The sequence below is a fragment of the Hemitrygon akajei genome, chromosome 24 (assembly GCF_048418815.1).
Source record: "Hemitrygon akajei chromosome 24, sHemAka1.3, whole genome shotgun sequence".
NCBI lineage: Eukaryota > Metazoa > Chordata > Chondrichthyes > Myliobatiformes > Dasyatidae > Hemitrygon > Hemitrygon akajei.
In genome coordinates, this window is record NC_133147.1 from 741,873 (window position 1) to 764,976 (window position 23,104).

General features: G+C 43.8%; 1 protein-coding gene across 2 annotated transcripts in view; it reads left to right on the forward strand.

Annotated features, from left to right (window-relative positions):
* LOC140715788 (uncharacterized) overlaps positions 1–23,104 on the forward strand; it is a 118,853-nt gene that overhangs the window by 27,751 nt on the left and 67,998 nt on the right. The window contains exon 1 of one of the 2 annotated variants that reach the window (XM_073028177.1): positions 17,305–17,471. The exons of the other annotated variant lie outside the window; for it this stretch is intronic. Within the exon in view, the coding sequence (XP_072884278.1) occupies positions 17,375–17,471 (97 nt within the window). The 5' untranslated portion in view covers positions 17,305–17,374. Of the gene's footprint in view, positions 1–17,304; positions 17,472–23,104 lie in introns of those variants that run through there. 2 annotated transcript variants of the gene reach the window in all.

Below are 23,104 nucleotides of genomic sequence, written 5' to 3' on the forward strand. Positions count from 1 at the left end.
ATCAAACATCATCTTCAGCCCCTCAGAAATCCCAATCAATTTTGTAAGACTCAACTCCACCACACAAAGCCATGCTGACATCTCCCCAATAAGATCATGCTTTCCTAGAAGTGATATCTGCATTGTGCTAAGATCATTGTGGAATGATCTGTTTTGCTATTACCAAGGCAATTCTCCAAGTCTTGATTATTTCCTGGCCTCATGTCTGGGATTGACCTATAACCGTTCATTGAGATTTCTTGTATTATTGGTTAGTGGCATCCTTTCTCTTCTCAGTTATGCACGACCTGTCTGATGGCACAGGTCACTGTATAGAGGCAGAGAGTGAGAAATCCTGGCCGATTTCCACTGCATCTTTCCCTTCTCATGGGGGTCACTTAATATGGGCGGGTAAATATTCCAACTTCGTGAGTTCTGAGGTACACATTCACTTCGTTGATAGGTTGATAGCCATAATGAAATAGTGGGTCAGACTCGATGGGCCAAATGGCCTAATCCTGTTCCTAGGCCTCATGGTCTTTCTCAGGTATATAATTGATTTGCATGAAATTTGTTGTTTAATGACAGTAGTAAAGTGGAAAGATATAAAATGACTGTAAATTGCAAACTCAAATAAATACTGCAGAAAGAAGGAATAGCGAGGTAGTATTAATGGATTCACGGTCTGTTCAGAAATTTGATGGTGGAGGAGAAGAAACTGTTCCTGAATTGTTGAGTCTCCTGTATCTTCTCCCTGATGTCTAATCTTGTTCCAGACTGAGTGCATGTTCTGCACTAGCTGACATTGGAAACTGGGAATCTCCTCCTACAGCTAGTGCAGAACATGCACTCAGTCTGGAACAAGATTAGACATCAGGGAGAAGATACAGGAGACTCAACGATTCAGTGAGTCACTGCAAACAATGCAGTGAGCGGACTCTTCAAATGTTCATATTCTTGCCTAATGCCTTGTTTTGCCCTCCTTTGGCAGGGTGTGGCTGCTGAAGATTTCAAATCTTGGAATTCTGCATTTGGACCTTAAATGACCATTCCAAAATATGAACCAGGAATGGGAATCGACTGCCTGCCCTGGTCTGACATACATGTAACTCCAGACATATGGGGGGGGGGGGGGGGCTTAGCTTTTTACTTCAGATGGAGCAGAAATGACAGCGTTGTATGTGACAAACAAAGTGCAGTATGTTTATGGCTTTTACCCAAGCTGCTGATTTAGTATATTCAGCCTCCTGAGACCTACAAATCGATGTTATAAATCTTTCAACAGGAAACAAGACAATAAAACGCTTGTAAAAATGTTATAAATTATCTCCTAGATTGGAAACGCTTTGGCCATGAATATCTGTGATAGGTAGGCTGTGAATTTTGTCAACAAAATGGGATTAATTCAATCTGATGTTGCCTCCATTTAGTCTGTAAATATTTCCACGTGTTTTCGCTTAATCAAAGTTGAGAAAACACGTTAATACACACAAAATGCTGGAGGAACTCAGCAGGCCAGGCAGCATCTATGGAAATGAATAAACAGTGGACATTTTGGGCCAAGACCCTTCTTGGGGACGTGTTTACATGAGAAAACTTGCTGACCAAACCCGGCCACTGTAATGGTGTAACACTGTAACAGATTTATTCCGGAGTAAACTGACGCTGTTTTAGCCAGCAGAGACATTCTTCTCAGTGTTGTAGTTTCTGTGCCTGGCAGCAGGGGGCAGCCACACTCCCTCTAGAAGTAGTGGTTCCCCACTCTTAGGTGTTTTATGGTTGTGTACCTGAGGCCAATGCTTATCCCTAAACCACCTCCTAAGACAGTTTTCTTACTCATTCTCATGTTATCTTTAGTAAGCTGGCTGCCCTGTTTCCTACAGTTTCTGCTGGGCATTTCCCATCCTCACACTTCAGAATCAGGATTATTATCCCTGCCATATGATGTGAAATTTGTTCTCAATCATTAGTACAGTGCAAAGATGTAAAACTTGCTATAAGAAGGTTCATGGACTTTTTAGAAATCTGATGGCAGTGGAGAAGAAGCTGTCCCTATATTATTGAGTGTGTCTCTTCAGGCTCCTGTCCCTCCTCCCTGAGGGTAGTAATGAGAAGAGGGGTCTTCAGGCTCCTGTACCTCCTCCCTGATGGTAGTGATGAGAAGAGGGGTCTTCAGGCTCCTGTACCTCCTCCCTGATGGTAGTGATGAGAAGAGGGGTCTTCAGGCTCCTGTCCCTCTTCCCTGAGGGTAGTAATGAGAAGAGGGGTCTTCAGGCTCCTGTACCTCCTCCCTGATGGTAGTGATGAGAAGAGGGGTCTTCAGGCTCCTGTACCTCCTCCCTGATGGTAGTGATGAGAAGAGGGGTCTTCAGGCTCCTGTATCTCCTCCCTGAGGGTAGTAATGAGAAGAGAGGTCTTCAGGCTCCTGTACCTCCTCATATTCCATCAGAAGAGGCAAGGTCTGCCCCACCTCTGCTCCCTCCAGTAATCCCCAATATCACAGCAGTCTGGATCCAGACAATTCCATTCATTTCATGTCTATGGGACCAGAGAATATCTTGGCTATCATATTGAGGACCTGTGCTCAGGACTAGCTGTACCTCTGACCAAGCTGTCCCAACACAGGCCACTGTCTGGCATGAGAAATTACCCAGATATGACCTGTTTATAAAAAAAACTGGGACAAATCTAATCTGATGATTGCAGCTCAGTTAGTCGACTCTCAACCATCAGCAAACCAATGGAAATTACCATCAGCACTCAATCAGATGGACAACCCTCAATAGTAACATTCTTACCAATGCACAGATTGTGGTATCCCAGATCTATTGCGCTCTAACCTTGGTCAAAATGCAGACCAAACAACTGGATTCTAGGGTGGAGATGTCCTTGACATCAAAGCAGCATCTGAGTGAGTAATTAGATTAGATTAGATCCAACTTTATTGTCATTGTGCCAAGTACAGATACAAAGCCAATGAAATGCAGTTAGCATCTAACCAGAAATGCAAAGAATAGTGTTATTTACAAAGAACTGCAAATAAAAAGTAAGTGCTACAGCACAAAATATAAAAGTACTGAGACAGTACAACATGGGTGCAATACTGCTTAACGCTGTGATGTGAGGTTCAGCAGGGTCACAGCTTCAGGGAAGAAGCTCTTCCTGTGCCTGCTGGTGCGGGAGCGGAGGCTCCTGTAGCGCCTACCGGATGGGAGGAGAGTAAAAAGTCCATGGTCAGGGTGAGATGCATCCTTGATAATACTTTTCGCCCTGACCAGGCAGTGTTTATGATAGATGTTCTCAATGGTGGGCAATTGGGTGTCGATAATCTGCTGGGCAGTTTTCACCACACGCTGGAGTACTTTGTGGTCTGATATCGGACAGTTGCCATACCACACTGAGATGCAGTTGGTGAGAATGCTCTCAATGGTACAGTGGCAAAAGCCCATTAGTATCCTGGGACAGAGGTGAGTTTTCTTGATGCTCTGCGGGAAATAAAGGGCATCAAAGCAGCCAGTTTAACCTGATGTCAGCATGAGTCAGGGGAAACACTCTTGATGGTGATTTTATACAAAACACTGAGGAAGGTGGTGCTTCATTGTCACAGCCCAGGAATCGGTACGGGACGTCTTCAGGAAGTTCTTAAGCCCAATCATCACAGCTGGTTATCTTCCTTCCAACATGTGGTCAGGAGTGGGAATGTTCACTGGTGATTGCACGGTATTCAATTCCATTCACAATCCCACGGTAAATGAAACAGAGTACAGACAGCAACGCCCACAAAATGCTGAAGGAACTCAGCAGGCCAGACAGCATCTGTGGACAAGAGTAAGCAGTCAACGATTCAAAGTAAAGAGCTGGGAAGTCAGTTGGTGAAAGATAAAGGGCTGGAGAAGGGAGAGTCTGATAGGAGAGAACAGAAAGCCATGGAAGAAAGGGAAAGGCGAGGAGCACCAGAGGGAGGAGATGGGCAGATAAGGAGATAAAGAGAGATGGGGAATGGTGAGAGAAAGAGGGAGGGGATTACTGGAAGTCTGAGAAATCGATGTTCATGCCATCAGGTTGGAGGCTACCTAGACGGAATATAAAGTATTGCTCCTCCAACCTGAGTGTGCCCTCATCACAACAGTAGAGGAGGCCATGGACTGACATGTCAGAATGGGAAGTGGAATTAAAATGGGTGGCCACTGGGAGAACCCGCTTTTTCTGGTGGACGGAGGGTAGGTGCTCGGCAAAGTGGTACAGACAGGTTCAGTAGCAAACAGTGATTAACATTCCACCACAGGCAATGTCCATTTCCAATAAAAATAAATTGTCTATCTACCAATCTTTGACACTCAATGGTGTTACCATTACTAAGTCCAATACTTGAGGTTACCAGTGACCAGAAACTTAACTGTCCCAGCCACATACTGTAAATACTTTGGTTTCAAAGGCCGGGTAATCTGTGAGTGACTCACTTCTCAACATCCCAAACCTTTACACTGTCTATAAGGTACAAGTCAGGCATGTGATGGAACACTCTCCAATTTTCCAACAACAACTCTCAGCAAGGGTAACAAAGCAGCCCAACCAATCAGTGGCCCATCCACCATCTGGGACAAAGCAGCCCAGTTGCCACTTACCCTCCCTCCAGCATTGCGTAATGTGGCTGCATCTATAAAATACACCGCAGTTATTGAATCAGGCCCCAAACTGTCACTCCCCTGTCACAGGGGCCTCTAAAAGCCCCTCTCAAACCAGAAGTTCAAGGGCAGCAGGGGCAGGAAAGCACCACCACTAACAGGTTCCCCTCTGGGTCATTCAGCTTGCTGACTTGGAAACGTATCACCATTCCTCCACTGACACTGGGTCTAACGTTGGGGCTCCTATCTTCACTGAAAGGCCTGCTGTGGTTCTGTAGTAGCTCTAGAGAGCAGCTTCTTCCCACCCCCTCGAAAACAGCCGGAGGGCAGTGGTGAGTGTGGTAGGTGTTCTTTGCCACTAACGATTGGAATTTTGAGTAAGGAACTGCTGCTAATACAGATGGCTGCCTTCAAGGAAATGGTTAAATAGGAAAGCACGTGGACTTTATTCTAGATCTTTTTCATAAACACTCCAAGATCCAAAAAGGGTTAATTTTTTTGGACTGTTCTTTTAATGGCAGCAACAGATAATTACTCATTTCACACAAATTCCCAGCAGGTTGTTTATGAGACACAGTAATTCCTTCTGCTGTAGCAGAGGATGATGTACAGACAGCAACAGAACTGATCTCTCTCTCTCTCTCGCTCTCTCTCTCTCTCTCCCCCTCCCTCTCCCCAAAGTAAAGTTATTATCAAAGTACATATATGTCGCCATATACAACCCTGAGATTCCTTCTCTTGTGGGCATTCACAGCAAATACAAGAAACACAATTGAATCAATGAAAAATTTGTCTAAGTTCATGACAACCATTTCCCATCAGTTCCCGAAGGACTAGGCTTTCTCAACATTCCAAAGACCACCCACCACTGCCCTCCAGCCACCTTCGAGAGGGTAGTTCCTCGTTGTTAAGACAACCCAACTCCAGAAATAACTTTAATGAAAACCTTTTACAGTTTGTTGTTGTGGTGCTGTGCACTCTGTGTGGTGTATCGAGGATCAATGACGTAGTTTGTTTTTTTGAGGAAGTGGGCCTAACAGAGATTCAGCCCTGATGTGGCCCCCTTTTCTTTGGCCACAAGTCTGGTTCAAATCAAAGCCATTTGGTTTTCTGGCTGATCTGGTATCTTTTCCTCAATTTCCTTTCCCAACACTTGTGAGGTGAAGGCTGACACAATCCTTGTGTATTCCTGCGTTTGTTTCAAAGTCTGCACTCAGCAGGTCGGGCAGCATCTAAGGAGTTAATCAGCAGGTCGGGCAGCATCTGTGGAGTTAATCAGCAGGTCAGGTAGTGTCTGTGGAAGAGTACTGTCAACATTTTGGGCCGAGACCCTCCATCAGGACGAGAGAAAACAAGACAAGGAGTCAGAGTAAGAAGGTGGGGGTAGGGGAGGAGGAAACACAAGGGGGTAGGTGAAATCAGGAGGGGTGAAGTAAAGAGCTGGGAAGTTAATTGGTGAAAGAGATACAGGGCTGGAGAAGGGGGAAACCTGATAGGAGAGGACAAAAGTTTGGCAAACTGTTTCTGTGTTTGTCCAGCATGCGTGGCTGAATTGGAGATGAAAGGAGATGCAGAGGGAGGGGGAGAAGGGGTTCAGTAACTAAAAACTCAGGTGATGAGGGATGTCTGGGCCCCTTGCTCTGTGATTGGCTCCTTCACTCTGTGATTAGTTACCATGTTTGGGATTGGCTCCCATGCTCTGTGATTGATTCCCATGTTCTGAGATTAGCTCCTTCACTCTCTGATTGGTTACCATCTATGGGATTGGCTGCTGTGCTTTGTGATTGGTTCCCATGTTCTGAGATTAGCTCCTTCACTCTGTGATTGGCTCCTGTGTTCTGTGGTTGGTTCCCATGTTCTGAGATTGATACCCACACTCTGTGCCACACCGCCTCCACCCCCCCCCCCCCCCCCCCCCGGTGATCAGTCTGTTGCCATAGTACTTACAGGAGCCACAGATTGCAGCCTCCTGCACTGATATACTGTGATGCTAAAAGGAAATAGCAGGAGGAGCTCAGCAGATCAGCAACATTGTGGAGGGAAATGGAGAGGCAGTGTTTCGGGTAAATTTAAGGCAGAAGTTGGTCGTTTCCTGATCGATCAGGGCTTCAAAGGATATGGCGAGAAGGTAAGTGTATGGGGTTGAGTGGGATCTGGGATCAGCCATGATGAAATGGTGGAGCAGACTCAATGGGCTGAATGGTTTAACTCTGCTCCTATACCTTATGGTCTTATGGAGCCAATAGAGTCCCCTGTGGGATCCTGCTGCTGTTTATAGCACACAGCTCTGAAGCGGCACAAACTGTGGTCTGTCAGTCAGGTAGTCCATTATCCAGGATACAATGGAACTGCCAACCTGCATTGAACGGAGCTTTTCCCCCAGCAATGAGGGCTGTATGGTTTTGAAGGCGCTTGAAAAGTTAAAAAAACATGATCCTCACATTGCTGCCCTGCTTATCCAAATGGGAGTAGACTCTGTTGGACAGGTAGATGACAGCAGCGTCGACTCCAGTGTGCTCCTGTAGGCAAACTGCAGGGGATTGGGGGCTGATCTGACCAGGGGTCAGAGGTGAGCCAGGACTAGTCTCTCTAGTGTAAAATTGGAGAGGGTTTCGTTCACCTCACGTAATACCTGGTTTCACTGGGCTTTAGTTGTCAACAACGAGGAACTATCATGAACTCAAGTAAATTTGTAGAGGGGTCATTTCGCCTCACGTGGTTCTGGGTTTCACTGAGTGAAGGGCTTTGGTTGTAAACTTTGAATTTACAACCAGGAAGTGTTTAACATTGATAATGTCATCACATGGCAGGGAATCGACAGCCACATTGTTTTATCTCAGTCCAATCCCCTGACGAACTCAACTTCTTACGGTAACATACACACAATGGAAGGCTGGGGTTATTACTGCTCTTCTACAGTTAGCAGGCTCCCACACAGCGACAGACACCGACCACATTAATGCTGCCAACTACTGACTCAGCCTGAGCTGACCGTATCTGGAAACCTGTGTCACCAGGTAATTAACTGTGTAGCTGCCACAGACAGGTGAAGAATAATGGTAACAAAGATTCTAATGTAGTTAATTTCAAAGTAAGGTTACAGTTAACATGCTGCCCAAGTGTTTGAGCTGCACCCGGTCTGTACTTCCACATTGACGTTCACAGCATTGCTCTGTTTGTGTTCTGGGAAGTGATGTTTTAGCAGGGGAGGTCAGCGTTGGTCTTGTTGAATAGTAAGCAAGTTCGAGGTGCAAAATGGCCTGGACCACCTCAAAATTCATATGTTCTCATAAGTTCGAACAGATAATTGTGTGGTTTGTGGGAGAAGGAAAGGAGTACTCCAGTTTTGTGAGATCTGGCCGTGGTGGAAGGAGGTCTCCTGTGAAATTGGAAGTACAGAGAAATTGGAAGCCACTGCTAGTTATATTAGGAGGTTACCTTAGTGCAGGAAGACAAAAGCTAGCAGGAATGTACAAGGTGTAGTCAGGGAGGCCTGTCCACTTTTCAACCTCCTCAAGTTTCAAATCCTCATGCCAAATGGAGTTTTATCCCAAAAGGAGTGAGATACTGCTTTTAATCCCAAAAGGAGTGAGATGCTGCTTTTCTACAGAAAGAACAGGACAAAGTTACAAAAGTTAAATGGGAGGATGTTGCAGAAAGGGTAAGAACAGAGGACGTTGACCTATACATCCAAATAGCCTTACAGAAAGGGGACAGCTATGAAGGCAAGAGAGAGGTTCTGCCAACACTGGTTGATTTCTGTGGTTTAAATTTTCTTCATTACTAAGTTGTAGCTAGATGTGAACACCTGTTTCTGGTTTATTAATCCAGGCCTTTGGTTACATGTTCAGAACAGAACTACTGTTGTTTATTGCTAGAAGAGGCTTTTGGGTTGATTGAGCTTTTGTATTTTCATTGTTTTATTAAAATGATCTTCAAATTTGGCATGTCTATTTCCATTACCATTTCCTTCTCAGCTGAATCATTTTGTACCACTTGGACCTTGCAAGTTTTGCTATGGGTAATTTAGAACAATTTGGTAGTGACTTCAGCACCTATTACAAGATTCAAATCTTGTTCTGGTGGAGGATTAGAAGGATTTTTGAGAGAAAATACAGCTACAGCTTAGACAGGTCATAAAAAAGTAATTCAAGTAGTACAATTTATTTCAAGAGGAATAAAATTGAGAAAATGAAAGTAATGTCAAACAGTATTGAACCTTGGTTGGATTGCACTTAGATTACTGCTTGCAGTTCAACTCACAATGGGGAAAGGATGAACAAACTCAGATCCTTTTCTCTTGAGAAGAGAAGAGTGAGTTAACAGGGTTCTTTGACACATGAGGCATTTCACTGCGAGTGAGTGTTTGTGGGGAGAATGCAGTGGGAGAGTGGTGTTGGAACTCATCAATGCAAAGGCATCAGCAGGAAAGCAACACACAAAATGCTGGAAGAACTCTGCAGGTCAGGCAGTATCTGAGTCCTGAAGAAGGGTCTTGGCTGTTTACTCATTTCCATAGATGCTGCCTGATCATAAGACCATATAGGAGCAGAATTAGGCCATTTGGCCCTTCGAGTCTGCTCTGCCATTTCATCATTTCTGATCCATTTCCCTCTCGGCCCCAATCTTCTGCCTTTTCCCTGTATCCCTTCATGCCCTGACTAATCAGGGATCTATCAACCCCTGCCTTGTATATCCCCAATGACTAGGGCTTCACAGCTGCCTGTGGCAACAAATTATACAGATTCACCACCCTCTAGCTAAGAAAATTCCTACTCATCTCCTTTCTAAAGGGATGCCCCTCTATTCTGAGACCGCGTCCTCTGGTTTTAGACTATCCCAGCATAGGAAACATCCTCTCCACATCCCCTCTAATGAGACCTTTCAGCATTTGATAGGTTTCAATGAGATTTCCCCCTCATTTTTTGTGAATTCCAGTGATTAGAAGCTCAGAACATCAAGTGCTTCTCACATGACAAGCCTTTCAATCCCGGAATCATTTTTGTTAACTTCCACTGGACCCTCTCCGATGTCAGCACATCCTTTCTTAAATAATCATTCCGGAGAACATTGTCTCAGTTTTTAACTGCATTGCATTTGTGGTTTCTAAATGACAATAATCTGAATCTGAAAAACTGCTCATGATACTCCAAATGAGGCTTCACCAATGCTTTATAAAGCCTCAACATTACATCCTTGCTTTTATATTCTTGTCCTCTTGAAATGAATGCTAACATCACATCTGACATGCTGAGTTCCTCCAACATTTTGTGTGTGTTGCTCATGATTTCCAGCATCTGCCAAGTGTGTTGTGTTTATGACCAGGAAATCCATCTGGGAATTCAGAAGAAACTTCTTATCCAAATATCTGTGGGGGTGCAGACCTCAGTGCCACAGAGAGGGAAGGGGCAGAAGGGGAGGAACAGGATGGCGAAGGAACAGATTTCCATGGAGGAGGATTTACACGATCATTTCTATACCCGGGCTGCATTGACAGGTTACTGGGTCTGATAACAGTTTCATTCCATTTCACTGCATCAACAGGTTACTGGGTCTGATAGCAGTTTCATTCCATTTCACTACATCGACAGGTTACTGGGTCTGAGAAGTTTCATTAGCTGTGAAGTCAGTGTTGTTAGTTGAACAGTTGGAGCCAGTGACATCAATAGGGATTATAGATCTATGGTGTCAGTGCAAACCTTTGCAAAAAAATGAATGTGAGCTGCAAACCCGTGGACCAGTATTGTTGGGCAGTGAGTGCACAATAGGGGGTGTTTGCTCAATAATACAGCAGAAATTTTACACTCACATTTACTTATCATGTGTATATCGAAACAAACAGTGAAATGTGTCATTTGCTGTAACAGCTAACACATCTAACAATGCGCTGGGGGCAGCCTGCAAGTGTTGCCACACATTCTAGTGGCAACATAGCATGCTCACAATCTGGCGAACTGAACTCTTGTATCAACATTTGCCTTGGTGATTAACATAAGCTCATGAAAGCTCTCCAATACTATTATCCGCTCAAACCTAATCAATAAGCTTCAAGACTTTGGCCTCAAAGTTCGTTAATTATCAAAGTACAGGTATGTATACATTATATAAATGAGGTTTGTCTCCTGACAGCCACAAATCAAAGAACCCAAAATAATCCATAAAAAAGATCATCAAACACCCAAATATGGGGGGGGGGGGGGGAGGGGGGAAGAGAGAGATCGTGCAAACAAGAAAAGTAAGCAAATAGCATTCAGAACTGAAATTTACGAAAGTGAGTCCACAGACACGAAGCCCAGAACAGCTGTAGAAGACCTCAGCCTCAGTTCAGTGCAGTGTGGAGTAAATATCGTGGGGTAACAAGCAGACCGGTCCAACTTTTGCTTCTGGTCCTGACACCTTGTTGTGCAATTGGATCATCGATTTCCTCACTTGTAGACCCCAGTCAGTTCAGACTGGCAACAACATCTCCTTCACAATCTTCATCAGTACAGGTGCTCCAGGTGTCTGAGTGCTTATCCCCCTGCTGTGCTCACCTTACACTTATGACTGTGTGGCTAAGCACAGCTCCAATGCCATATTCTAGTTTGCTGATGACACCACTGTTGTAGTCCGAATCAAAGGGGGTGATGAATCAGCATATAGGTGGAATATTGAAAATTTGGCTGAGTGGTACCACAACAACCTCCTACTCAATGTCATTAAGACCAAGGAGCTGATTATTGATCCAGGAGAAGGAAACCAGAGGTCTATAAGCCAGTCTTCATCAGGGATCAGAGGTAGAGAGGATCAGCAACTTTAAATGATTTCCGAGGATCTTCCCTGGACCCAACACATAAGTGCAAATACAAAGAAAGCATAGCAACACCTCTACTTCCTTAGAAGTTTGTGAAGATTCAGCAAGACATCTAAAACTTTGATAGACTTCTATAGATGTGAGTTGGAGAGTATACTAACTGGTTGCATCACGGCCTGATATGGAAACATAAATGCCCTTGAATGGAAAAACCAACAAAAATAATTGGATATGACCCAGTCCATCATGGATGAAATCCTCCCTACCACTGAGCTCTGTCGCAGGAAAGCAGCATCGATCATCAAACACCCCCACCATCCAGGATATACTCTCTTCTTGTTGCTTCCATCAGGAGAAGGTACAGCAGCCTCAGGACCCACAAAACTAAGTTCAGGAGTAGTTTCTACCCCTCAGCCATCAGGCTCTTGAACAAGAGGGGTTAACTTCACTCAACTTCACTTGCCCTGTCACTGAAATGTTCCCACAACCTATGCACTCACTTTCAAGGACTCTTCATCTGATGTTCTGGATATTTGTTGCTTATTTATTTATGATTATTATTTCTTTCCTTTGTATTTGCACAGTTTGTTGTCTGTCCTGTCGGGTGTGGTCTTTCATTGATTCTATTATGATTCTTGGATTTACTGAGTATGTCTGCAAGAAAATTAACTTCAGGGTTGTATTTGGTGATAAATATGCACTTTGATAATTAACTTACTTTGGACTTTGATCTTCTAGAGGATACAGGACTAGTTTATATCCAACCTTTTCATTACTGCTGTATTTGTGGGTAGAAATACCCTGCTTTTATTTAATTTAGAGATACAGCACAGTAACAGGCCCAATTACACCTTGTGTCCAAATAGCCTACTAACCCGGTATGTCTTTAGAATGTGGGAGGAAACTGGAGCACCTGGAGAAAACACGCCAGGTCACGGGGAGAACGTACAGATGGCAAAAGAACAGAACTCGCATCGCTGGCACTGCAGTAGCGTTACGCTAACTGCCGCACTACGAAATATTTTTGCTCTGTAATTGGATATTGAAGAACCTTACCATAGAAATCTAAACCAGTGTACATATCACAATACTATCAAACTGAATGTCTCTGTCATTCCTCAGCCATTCTGATGAGCACACACTGTCAATATTAGTTATTCTAATGAGCACACTGTCAATATTAGTTATAATTAATGAAGTAGCTTGAGAATTTGAAAGGATGACATGAGGTGTTAAACCCAAAAGTGATGTTGGAGAAGATCACTTCAACATACACATTCTCTTGAAATCTAAGATTGGGTAGCTGGTTTTTAATAATGAACACTACCTCACTATCTTTGGACACTACCTCACTTTTTTAAAATATACAGTATTTATGTTTTTGAACGTTTTTAAAATCTATTTGACATATGTAATTGATTTACTTATTTATGTATTATTATTTTATTTTATTTATTATTTTTTTCTCTTCTGCTAGTTTGTATTGTATTGAACTGCTGCTGCTAGGTTAACAAATTTCACGTCACATGCCGGTGATAATAAACCTGATTCTGAATTTGAATTATCCAAACCAGTTGTTGTTTTCTGTGTAGCTTATATATTTTGTGGGAATTTTAATTTACAATGAGCTTTCTTCTTGTGAATGATGTTCTGCTAATGCTAGCTTTTTTTTGAAGTTCAGTTTTATTGTTCATCAGCCTCATTTTGTGTGGTTATTTCAGGGTTCTGTTTCTATCGATTACATGACAACATTTTCCATTTGTGTCTGTGAGCCAGCGCAACTGCCCTCAGCTGTTGGTTAAAAAAAACAACAAAAAAAAGCCCTTTGTTTAGATCTGTATTTTCCCAAATGAAACCACTTCATTACTGGATGTGACTTACCTGGGCTGAAGGTCTGTACTATAGGTGCATTTCCCAGCAATTTGATAGACCAAGCCAAAAACAGCTCTCCACCCCTCTCCCTCCTCTCCCTCCCCCTCCCTCTTTCCTCTCCCTCTTTCCTCTCCCTCTTTCCTCTCCCTCTTTCCTCTCCCTCTTTCCTCCCCATCTTTCCTCCCCATCTTTCCTCCCCATCTTTCCTCCCCATCTTTCCTCCCCATCTTTCCTCCCCCTCCCCCTCCCACCCTCAGGGCCAGTTACCCAGAGTCTGCTGCACCTGTGCAGATTATTGTTGGTATTGCTGTGACAGTTACTTTGGTCAGTTCAATGTGAGGAACCTTTTGTGAATGCATTTACAGCTGTGCTTGTGTCACCCATCTGCAGAGTCAAGAGGGATTTGTGAGTAAACTCTCTGATAGCAGTGGTGGGTTTCAATTCCACTTATCACGGAAAACTTAGAACAAGAGGCCGCGCAGCTCACACTGGAGCTGAATCCCAGCTCCCAGCTCCTTGATACTTGTAAATCGCCATTAGCATTCCTTCCTCCACCATGCCATTGGACAATGTGTTCCACGCAACCCCCCCTCAAACTTTGTATCTACTCACTAATCCTTCTGCCAAGCATTTAAAATCCATGTTCCACCTCGCCAAGAGGAAAGAAGTTCTTCCTATCGACTCTACATCAGCCCAATCCAGTTCTCCCCTTACTCACTCTCCATTTCAAAGATAGCAACTTTATTTTACCTAGGCATGGACCAGAATCGTGGCAATTTTCCATTCCCGGCGACATTCTTGTGAAGACCCCCAGGACTCTGCTGAGAAATGTAATCTGGTGTCCAGAATCAAACACACTTCTGAAGCTGTAGCAAATGGTTCCAGCATCACCTCCCTGATCCAATGCCTCATGCCTTGGTTAGGTTATGGTTACTGACCGCCCCCCTGCCATAACTTCAGCTTGAGAAGGGCCACCATTCAGGAGGCCTCACTGAGGAGGCAATTATCATCACGGTGGCCAGGGAGTGGATGTTTGGCCAGATGCTGTTCTCAGGAGCTGGAGAAGGTCAGTGATTGCAAGATCAGAGCGCGGGGGAAATCATCCAGCGGCTGCAGTGGTGTTAGAGAGAGCAGTTAGATACAGTAAGCAGTGACCCACAAAGCCACAGTCATAGCACATGTCTAGTCTGAGGTGGCTGGAGAAGTGTTGAAGGCGCGGAGTTTGCCTGTTTGGCATCAATCTTCACCCTGTGAAGGAGGCACGTCAGAGGTGAGAGGAAGGGGAGAAGATGGGAAGAAGCCCAAGAGAACAGACAAGAAGAGAGAGAAAACTAGGTAGAATTATGAGCTTGACAGGTTGTGCAGAGTGAGGATGGGGAGAGTACCAAGAGGGCAGCCTTGAATCCCACAAACTGGTTATTATCATGATAGAACACTTGCCGGCAGAACTCCCAGTATCTGATCGATTCCATTTAATGAGAATATTAATTCATGTTCAATATTTCTGAGAAACTATTTGTCTAGCTCAGACTGTGAAGAATAATGCTGTAGAAAGGTGCTAACTTGCAGTTAATCAGAACGAATATACTAAGTGAGAGAAATTTCAGGTTGTCACTGCTCTTCTTCATTTCATTAGTGGCCTGTGGCAGATATAGAACAGGCATGCTAATAAACTGAAGGGGGTCGAGGGGAATTTGCAGAAACAAGGGATTGCCGTAAGTCTGTAATTTATTGCAGTAAACACGGTGAATACCCTCTCTTTCATCACATGATTCTGCAGCTTCAGAGTATGGCAACCGCTCCATGTGGAATGCTGTAAATTTAGTTAGTGCCTGTGATGTATCGGGTGTCAGAAAGCAGACTTTCAATGGGTTTATAGGCAGTAATGGAATTGAGTAGTTGTCGAAGTGATCAAAAAACGTTTATACAGGTCTGAGAGCACACCAGGCCATCCATGCAGCTAACACCGGTATCCTTTGGTGTTGACAGCAGTGGTTAATTCTGGAATTTGGTTTCTAAACAAAAATGCCTGCAGATTGTTCTTAACCACAAGGACATTTGGGGCTGAGAATTTAAAAAAACACTAAGATCTTTCCATTGGACTTGTCACTGTAATGTAGAGGTTAGACTAACTCTTTATAAAGCCAGCTTCCCAAGTTCAATGTCAGCCGCTGCCTTTGAGGAGTTTGTATGTTCTTTCTGTGACCAGGAGGGTTTCCTCCAGATGCTCCGGTGTCCTCCCACATTCCAAAGACGTAAGGGTTAGTGAGTTTGCATCTCTTGTTGGAAGCGTGGCGACAGTTATGGGTTGTCCTCAACACATCCTGGGACTGTGTTGGTGTTTGATGCGAGCGATGCATTTCACTGTGCGTTTGACGTTTTCGATGTACATGTGACAAATAAGTTAACCTTTAATTGTATGTCTTCCTGAGGTCAGCACATAGGGGCTAATTCTTCCAACATACATCCAGCCTTGTAGAATGTCTTGGGTCTTTCAAACCCGATTAACTCTTCAAGACCCAGTCGGTAAACATCTACACTTGTACAACAGATCTGAATAGTGATCTCATGAGTGAAACTGCATCATCTGGTTTCCCCTGTTCACAACGCAGGACAATTGAACAAGCTGAGCTTGGGGAGAAGTCCGAAATCCTCAGGATACTCCTTCATTGGCTTCATTTTGCCAGCTCCCAGATAGACCATCGCAGCTCCTTGGAATCCTTCACTGTATAAACTTGCTCAGGGTCCTTTCTCTGTTGCTTGCCTGCTGGCCTTGGCATTGACCCCACCAACATCATGTAATTAGGTGTGCGCTATGGAGCCCAAAGATTTGCACACATATCTGTCTCTACAGATGCTACCTGACCTGCCGAATACTTCCAGTATTTACAGGATTTCATAATTTTCACAAGTTTAATGGCTCCTGTAAACAGCTGCATGTTACTGCAATTGAATACTTAACAGGAAATATCATATTAAACCAGTGACAATTATGAACTTAAAAAGGAAAATCCTGCCAGGTGATGTGAGGAAACAACTGGAGAAACCAGAGACTGAGTGAGGAAGAGACAGGGGAGCTGTGTGGGAGGGGAGAACAGGGAGAGAGTGAGGAAGAGATGGGGGAGCTGTGTGGGAGGGGAGAACAGGGAGAGAGTGAGGAAGAGATGGGGGGGGGGAGCTGTGTGGGAGGGAGACCAGGGAGAGAGTGAGGAAGAGACGGGGTAGCTGTGTGGGAGGGAGACCAGGGAGAGAGTGAGGAAGAAATGGGGGAGCTGTGTGGGAGGGAGACCAGGGAGAGGGTGAGGAAGAGACGGGGGAGCTGTGTGGGAGGGAGACCAGGGAGAGAGTGAGGAAGAAATGGGGGGGGGAGCTGTGTGGGAGGGGAGAACAGGGAGAGAGTGAGGAAGAGACGGGGGTGCTGTGTGGGATGGAGAACAGGAAGAGAGTGAGGAAGAGATGGGGGAGCTGTGCGGGAAGAGAGATGGCATGCAACTTGGACAGCATCCTCTTTTCAGACACCACCGTCAGAGAGTCCAGTTCCACCCCCACAACATCACTGGCCTTACGAATGAGTTTGTTGATTCTGTTGGTGACTGCTACCCTCACCCTGTTGCCCCAGCACACAACAGCAAACATGATAGCACTGGCCACCACAGACTCGTAGAACAGACGGGGGAGTTGTGTGGGAGGAAGAACAGGGACAGAGTGAGGAAGAGACAGGGAGCTGTGTGGGAAAGAGAACAGGGACAGAGTGAGGAAGAGACGGGGGAGCTGTAGGAAGAGAGAACAGGGACTGAGTGAGAATGAACTGGGGGAGCTGTGTGGGAGGGAGAACAGGGAGAGAGTGAGGATGAACCGGGGGAGCTGTGTGGGAGTGGAGGGCTGTGACAAAAAGGCTGAGATCTGAGCAGGACGAATGGGAACTGAGCTGTGAGCAGGTAGTGCCTAACCCCTCCCTCCCCACATCCCACTGGCTACAGCAGCTTTGACTGATGCAGTGTCTGTGTGTGCTGCTGCTGGATCTGGTACCTGGCCCCCTGCCAGCTGTCACCCAGTGCAGCAATGAAGGAGAGTGTGTGGAGCTTTCGAGACGAGCAGGCACAGAATGGGCAATACTCACCATAAGAAGAAAGTAGCCCATTGTTCAAAGCCCCGACCTCTTTGGTACTTTGGCCGCAGTCGCCCAGACAAGCAGAGAAAAGGTAGACTCTGATTTGTTAACATTAGACAATGTGGCTTCCGATTGAAAAGCTCCAGTGAGACCTGGTCATTGTGTATCTGTGTGCACACACGCTTGCTGGGAGTTATTGAGAGGTAATATGATGTACACTGAATTGCGTTTTACATTACATATCCTTGGTTCTTGCAGCTTTAAAGTGAGATTGTAATTGTTAAATTGTCATCCTGTGGGCTGTTGTATTTGGAACCAACACACAAAATACTGGAGGAACTCAGCAGGCCAGGCAGCATCTATGGAAAAGAGCAAACAGTCGATGTTTTGGGCCGAGACCCTTCATTAGGATTAATGTTTTCCATAAATGCTGCCTGGCCTACTGAGTTCCTTCAGCATTTTGTGTGTGTTACTTTGATATCCAGCATCTGCAGGTTTTCTCTTTGGTATTCTGAACCAGTTCTGGATTTTGTTGTGAGCACAGACTAGTAACTAGGTCACAAGGTGTTTGATTTTGCCAATGTTCCACTTTGTAAGTAGAACTACTTCACTTTAGCAGGAAAATGAGCTGAATTTGTTTTTTTAACCAAGTGGTAGGACAGGTTTGGTCTAGTTTTGAAGTGCGCTACATCCGAACTCTCCCCTGTGCTGTGTTCTCCTCTCATGGAGGGCTGTGCTGCCTTTTGTTCTGAGTTCAGTGGTGGGTTTATTATTGGGGAGGGCTCCTGATCTGTACGTTGATGAAAATGTCTCTATTCAGCGGCTCACTGAATCAGAAAACTATGTTTGAGCAGAAAGCTGTTGTGTTTAGCAAGGTGCTTGAATATCCCCAGGGAGTCTGGAGCTGAGTCTTGTAAACCTGGCTAGGCCGAGATGAAAGGTAACTATTGTGTTAACGCAGGATACTGGAATTGCAGAACATGCCTGCGCTTGCGTACGTGAAAATCATAACACGCCCCATACAAAAGCTAGAACAGACAGGATCAGGGATGAGGCATTTACACAATTACATCTTTTTTTCCCCCCTGATTATCATCCACTTCATTGAGGGTATTGTTGGTAAAACCAAGGCACGTGTGTGTTACCAGGTCCTGTTGTTGGCCACATGATACTAATGAAGCCTGCTTGTGAAGGATAATCTTAATTTCTTTTTGAGTGAGTTTCAAATTTAATGTGCTGAAAAATCTGTCTTCCTTGGTAAACCTTTTTGCTGGAGCTTGAGTTCCAGGTGTTGGGACAACTGCTGACTGGGAGCAGGGAACCAAATAATTATACAGGCTGGTCTGGTGTTTGTGTACGATGCAAGGTCACAGTGTCCTGGTATTTATCAAACAAGAATGCCTGATAGAATTCTACACCAGCAGGATTTGTGATGTTGGTCGGAAAATCCACATTAGTGTCATCTAATCTGTCCTCAAGTGCGTTAGTAAGTAGCACTTTGGGAATACTGTAATTACCAGCCGTTGGGGAGGTGGTTTCTAATGAGAACCATTTTTGGTGGAAACCATTTACCTTGGTCTTGAGGAGCTTTTGTACAGGGGACATGGATGTTGCTGGCTTCACTGCAGGGTGAAAGGCCAGGAGATTTGTGGCTGAATTTTCCTTCAAAGTGCTGCTGATCTGCTGAAGTCCAGGTAACTGCAGTTTAACAGGGAATTCACAAGATTATACATTATGTTCATAATTTAAATTTCAACATTTGAAAATGCTGCAATATCAAACAGGCAGTCCCATTCTTGAGGGCTGTCCATAAACCAATTTCTTCCTAAGTCAGAAATATATGTTTATGACAGCAATCTGTATCATTCTGCACTATATACACCAATAATCCTTTCAATTCAGAGGGGTGGGTTCAACTGAGAAGATCTTGCCCAGTGCATTAGAGTAAGAGTTTTGAGTACCTGGAATGTGCTGCCAGGGGTGGTGGCAGAGGCAGATATGATCGAGGTGTTCAGGAGACTTTTGGACAGTTACCTGAATGTGCAGAGAATGGAGGGATATATTCCATGTGCAGGCAGAAGGAAATCATTTAAATAGGTATAATTAGGTTAATTAGTTTGATAGAACATTATGAGATGAAGGGTCTGTTCCTGTGCTGGACTGTTCTCTGTTCATTGAAAATTCATCCTGTAACAATCTATGATTAAACTGATGGAATGTGTATTCTGTCCATTTGTTAAAATGGAGTATATACCTTATCCAGTCACTGAAATGGAATATATTGTGTATTTAATTGAGTAATATTATAAACATATCATATGATTAAGCATTCTTTGTTTACATGGTGCATTGTGGATAATATGTAAAAGTATGTAAATGGCATACATCACCACGTGATACATGTGCACCTTGGTTAAAGTGAAAACTTAAGTTAGACTCACATTTCGGACTTCTTTGTTTCCTTTTGAATTACAGTCGGCCCTCCTTATCCGCGAATTTTGCATGCGTGAATTCAACCAACTGCGAATCGTGAAAACCTGGAATTGCTCTTCCAGCACTTGTTTTTTGAGCATGTACAGACTTTTTTTTTCCTTGTCATTATTCCCTAAACAATGCAGCATAGCAACTATTTTACATAGCATTTACATTGTATTAGGTATTATAAGTAATCTAGAGATGATTTAAAGTATACGGAGGATGTACGTGGGTTATCGTGGATCGGGATTGAAAAAAATCAGAAGTTCTCTTACTCAGTAAGTCGGAACAGTTACATCCGGTATTATTTAGCGTCAGTTAGTCAAACGTTTGTCTTAATATATAGTATATATTTTACCTTTCTATGCATATAAAACACGTAAGAACGTATGTTCCAGTGCCGGGCTCGGTAACTTCTTCCCGAGTTCGATCCAGCGACAGACCGCTATCGAGTGCACTCTCCACCATGCTGGGTTGATGTGAGGATCAAAAACCCAAAACCCAATAAGGCTACAATTATTGCTTAGCAATAATTGTTGCTTTCATTGGGGCACAGCCTTTCTCACTTTATCCATTAAAATTGTTCCGATCGTTGACTGACTGTAGCCTAACGCTTTTCCAATGACCGATAGCGTTTCACCTCTTTCCGATCACTTTATTATTTCCACTTTATTTTCAATTGCAATCGTGATTATTTTCGTGAACAGAAACACTGTGGATTCAGATCTCTGCCGCTGGGTCCTAATGTTCACCACACTGAGACAGGTTAAATAAGGTCTGGGGTTTCGCTGGGTCCTAAGATCCACCGCATTGAGACAGGTTGAATAAGGGACTTGAGCATCCGCGAATTTTGGTATCCGCGGGGTGTCCCAGAATCAATCCCTCGTGGATAAGGAGGGCCGACTGTATTTTTATGTTTTGGAGTTACAAAACATAACACTGGTGATGAGGAAGTTTTAAATGAACTTGAAACAAACATGTTGAAGTGCAGCAAGACATTCAATTTAAAAAAAAAACACAACGAGAAATGGTTGAGTTAATAAAAAGTAACGTAGTATGTGCTCGAGTTAACAAAAGGTAGAAAATGGACAAATTCACGGGATCATTAACTGTGAGTACTGGGTGATAATAATCATAAAAAAAGAGCAGAAGTGGCTGGCTACATCAGAAAGATTGATGCATTTGATTGCTCAATGGATAACTGGCTTGTGTATACTGAGCTAATTGAGTAGTATTTTGAAGCATATGAAATAGCCAATGAGAAGCGAGTACCAGTTTTGCTGAGTTTAAGGCATACAGTATGCTTCGAAGTTTAACTGCACCAACCAAACTGGCTGACATGAGCTTTACTGTATTGTGAAAGTAATGCAGGAACATTTAGAACCAGCATTGATTGCAGAATGCCTTAGGTTTCATGAGCAGAATTAAAGAATTAAAGTCCATTTCAGAATACATGGTTGAATTAAAGAGATTGTCTGAGCATTGTCGATTCAATGATGGGCTTAATGATGCACTGAGAGATCATTTAGTTTGTGGAATCTCTCAAGAAAGCACAACTTGGGTTTTAAAGAGCAGTTGACATAGCTGTATCAATTGAAACAGCAGACAAAGACACAATTGTGTTGAAGTCTGGAATGAATGTGAGCATGAACATATTTATAATGTCTAAACAGAAACTATGTTACTGTTGTGGCAGGGGCTCACATGTACTAGACCAATGCAGTTTTAAAGGTGAAACTTGCAGAAAAATGCAACAGAGTAGGACACATACAAAGAGCATGTTCGACAGACAAAAATGAATGGATGCACGGGGAAGAGAAAAAAAAAGTCAAGTTGTAGTTTCAAAGAGAGCATTAAACTGCATGCTGTTGATGGAAAATCTAATAAAGATGAGAGTTACACAGGACTGCGCAGCCTTGAGATTTAAAATGTGAAAATGAACAATAGGCAAGCAATATGGCTTACACCAGAAGTGAATGGCAAATTAATTAAAATGGAATTGGACACTGGCTTGGCTGTTTCCACAAAATGAGTTTGAATGGCATTTCAAAGATGCCAAATTGAAACATGCAGATATCCAACTAAGAACTTCTACTGGAGAAAAGATAACTCCTGTGGGAATGACATTTGTAACAGTGAAATACAACAGCCAAAAGCCACATTGGGCTTGTATGTGGTAAAAATGGGAAGGCCAGCTTTCTGGGGACGTGATTGGCTGTGACAACAACAACTTGATTGGAGATCCGTCCACCATTTGAAATGCCACATCCCCCGCAATAGAGACAACTGAAAATGAATTAATGAAGGTACTGGATGATGCCACAGCAGTGTTCAAAGATGACATTGGAAATCTGAAACATATCAAGGGTAAAATAATGTTAAATGAAAATGCCACACCCAAGTTTTACAAAACTTGTCTGGTTCATTATGCCATCTGAAATAAAGTAGCTAGTGTGCCAGATTGCATGGAGGCTGAAGGAATTCTTTCCAAGGTTGAGTGGAGCCCATGGGTAGTGTCAGTGGTCCCAATAGCTACGAAGAATCGGTCTGACAGGATCTGTGATGATTTTGAGGTCACCATCAACTGTGTACTGAAAGTAGATCAATACTCTCTGTGCAGGATAGAGATACCTTTGCAAACCCTTCTGGAGGAAACATTTCAGCAAAGTGGACTTGCCTGAGGCCTGGGATAGATGCACTGTACAGGTTGCCAACACATCCAGAAGATGCCAAGAGATTCTGGGAATGGCCTGCATTGCAGATTTTGCTGGACCATTCATGGGCACAAATTTCTTGGTAGTAGTGGATGCAGCTACAAAGTGATCAGAAGTGTTCCAATAGCCCCCACTACAGCCTCTGTTGATGTATTGAGAAGTGTCTTCTCAAGGACTGATGTTACAGAACACTTAGTCAGTGACAATGGACCACAGTTTGTTGTGGAACAGTTTCAGCCATTCTTGAAAATATGTGAAATAAGACATATTTCCACCACACCGTACCCCCCAGCTACAATAGGCTTGGTGGAAAGGTTTGTCCAGAGTCTAAAGAACATACTACAAGCAACAACAGCAGAACACAGTGAATCAGAAGCTTTTTCCTCCTTGCATATCACATACATTCACATTTGTATTTCCTCAGCCCAATCTCAAAAGGAATATGCAAGACAAACAGCTGAGACAATTTGAAGGCTCCTCAAACAAGGAGGTTTGATATTTCACTCCTGGAGAAGCAGTCCTGGTGAGGGGCTAC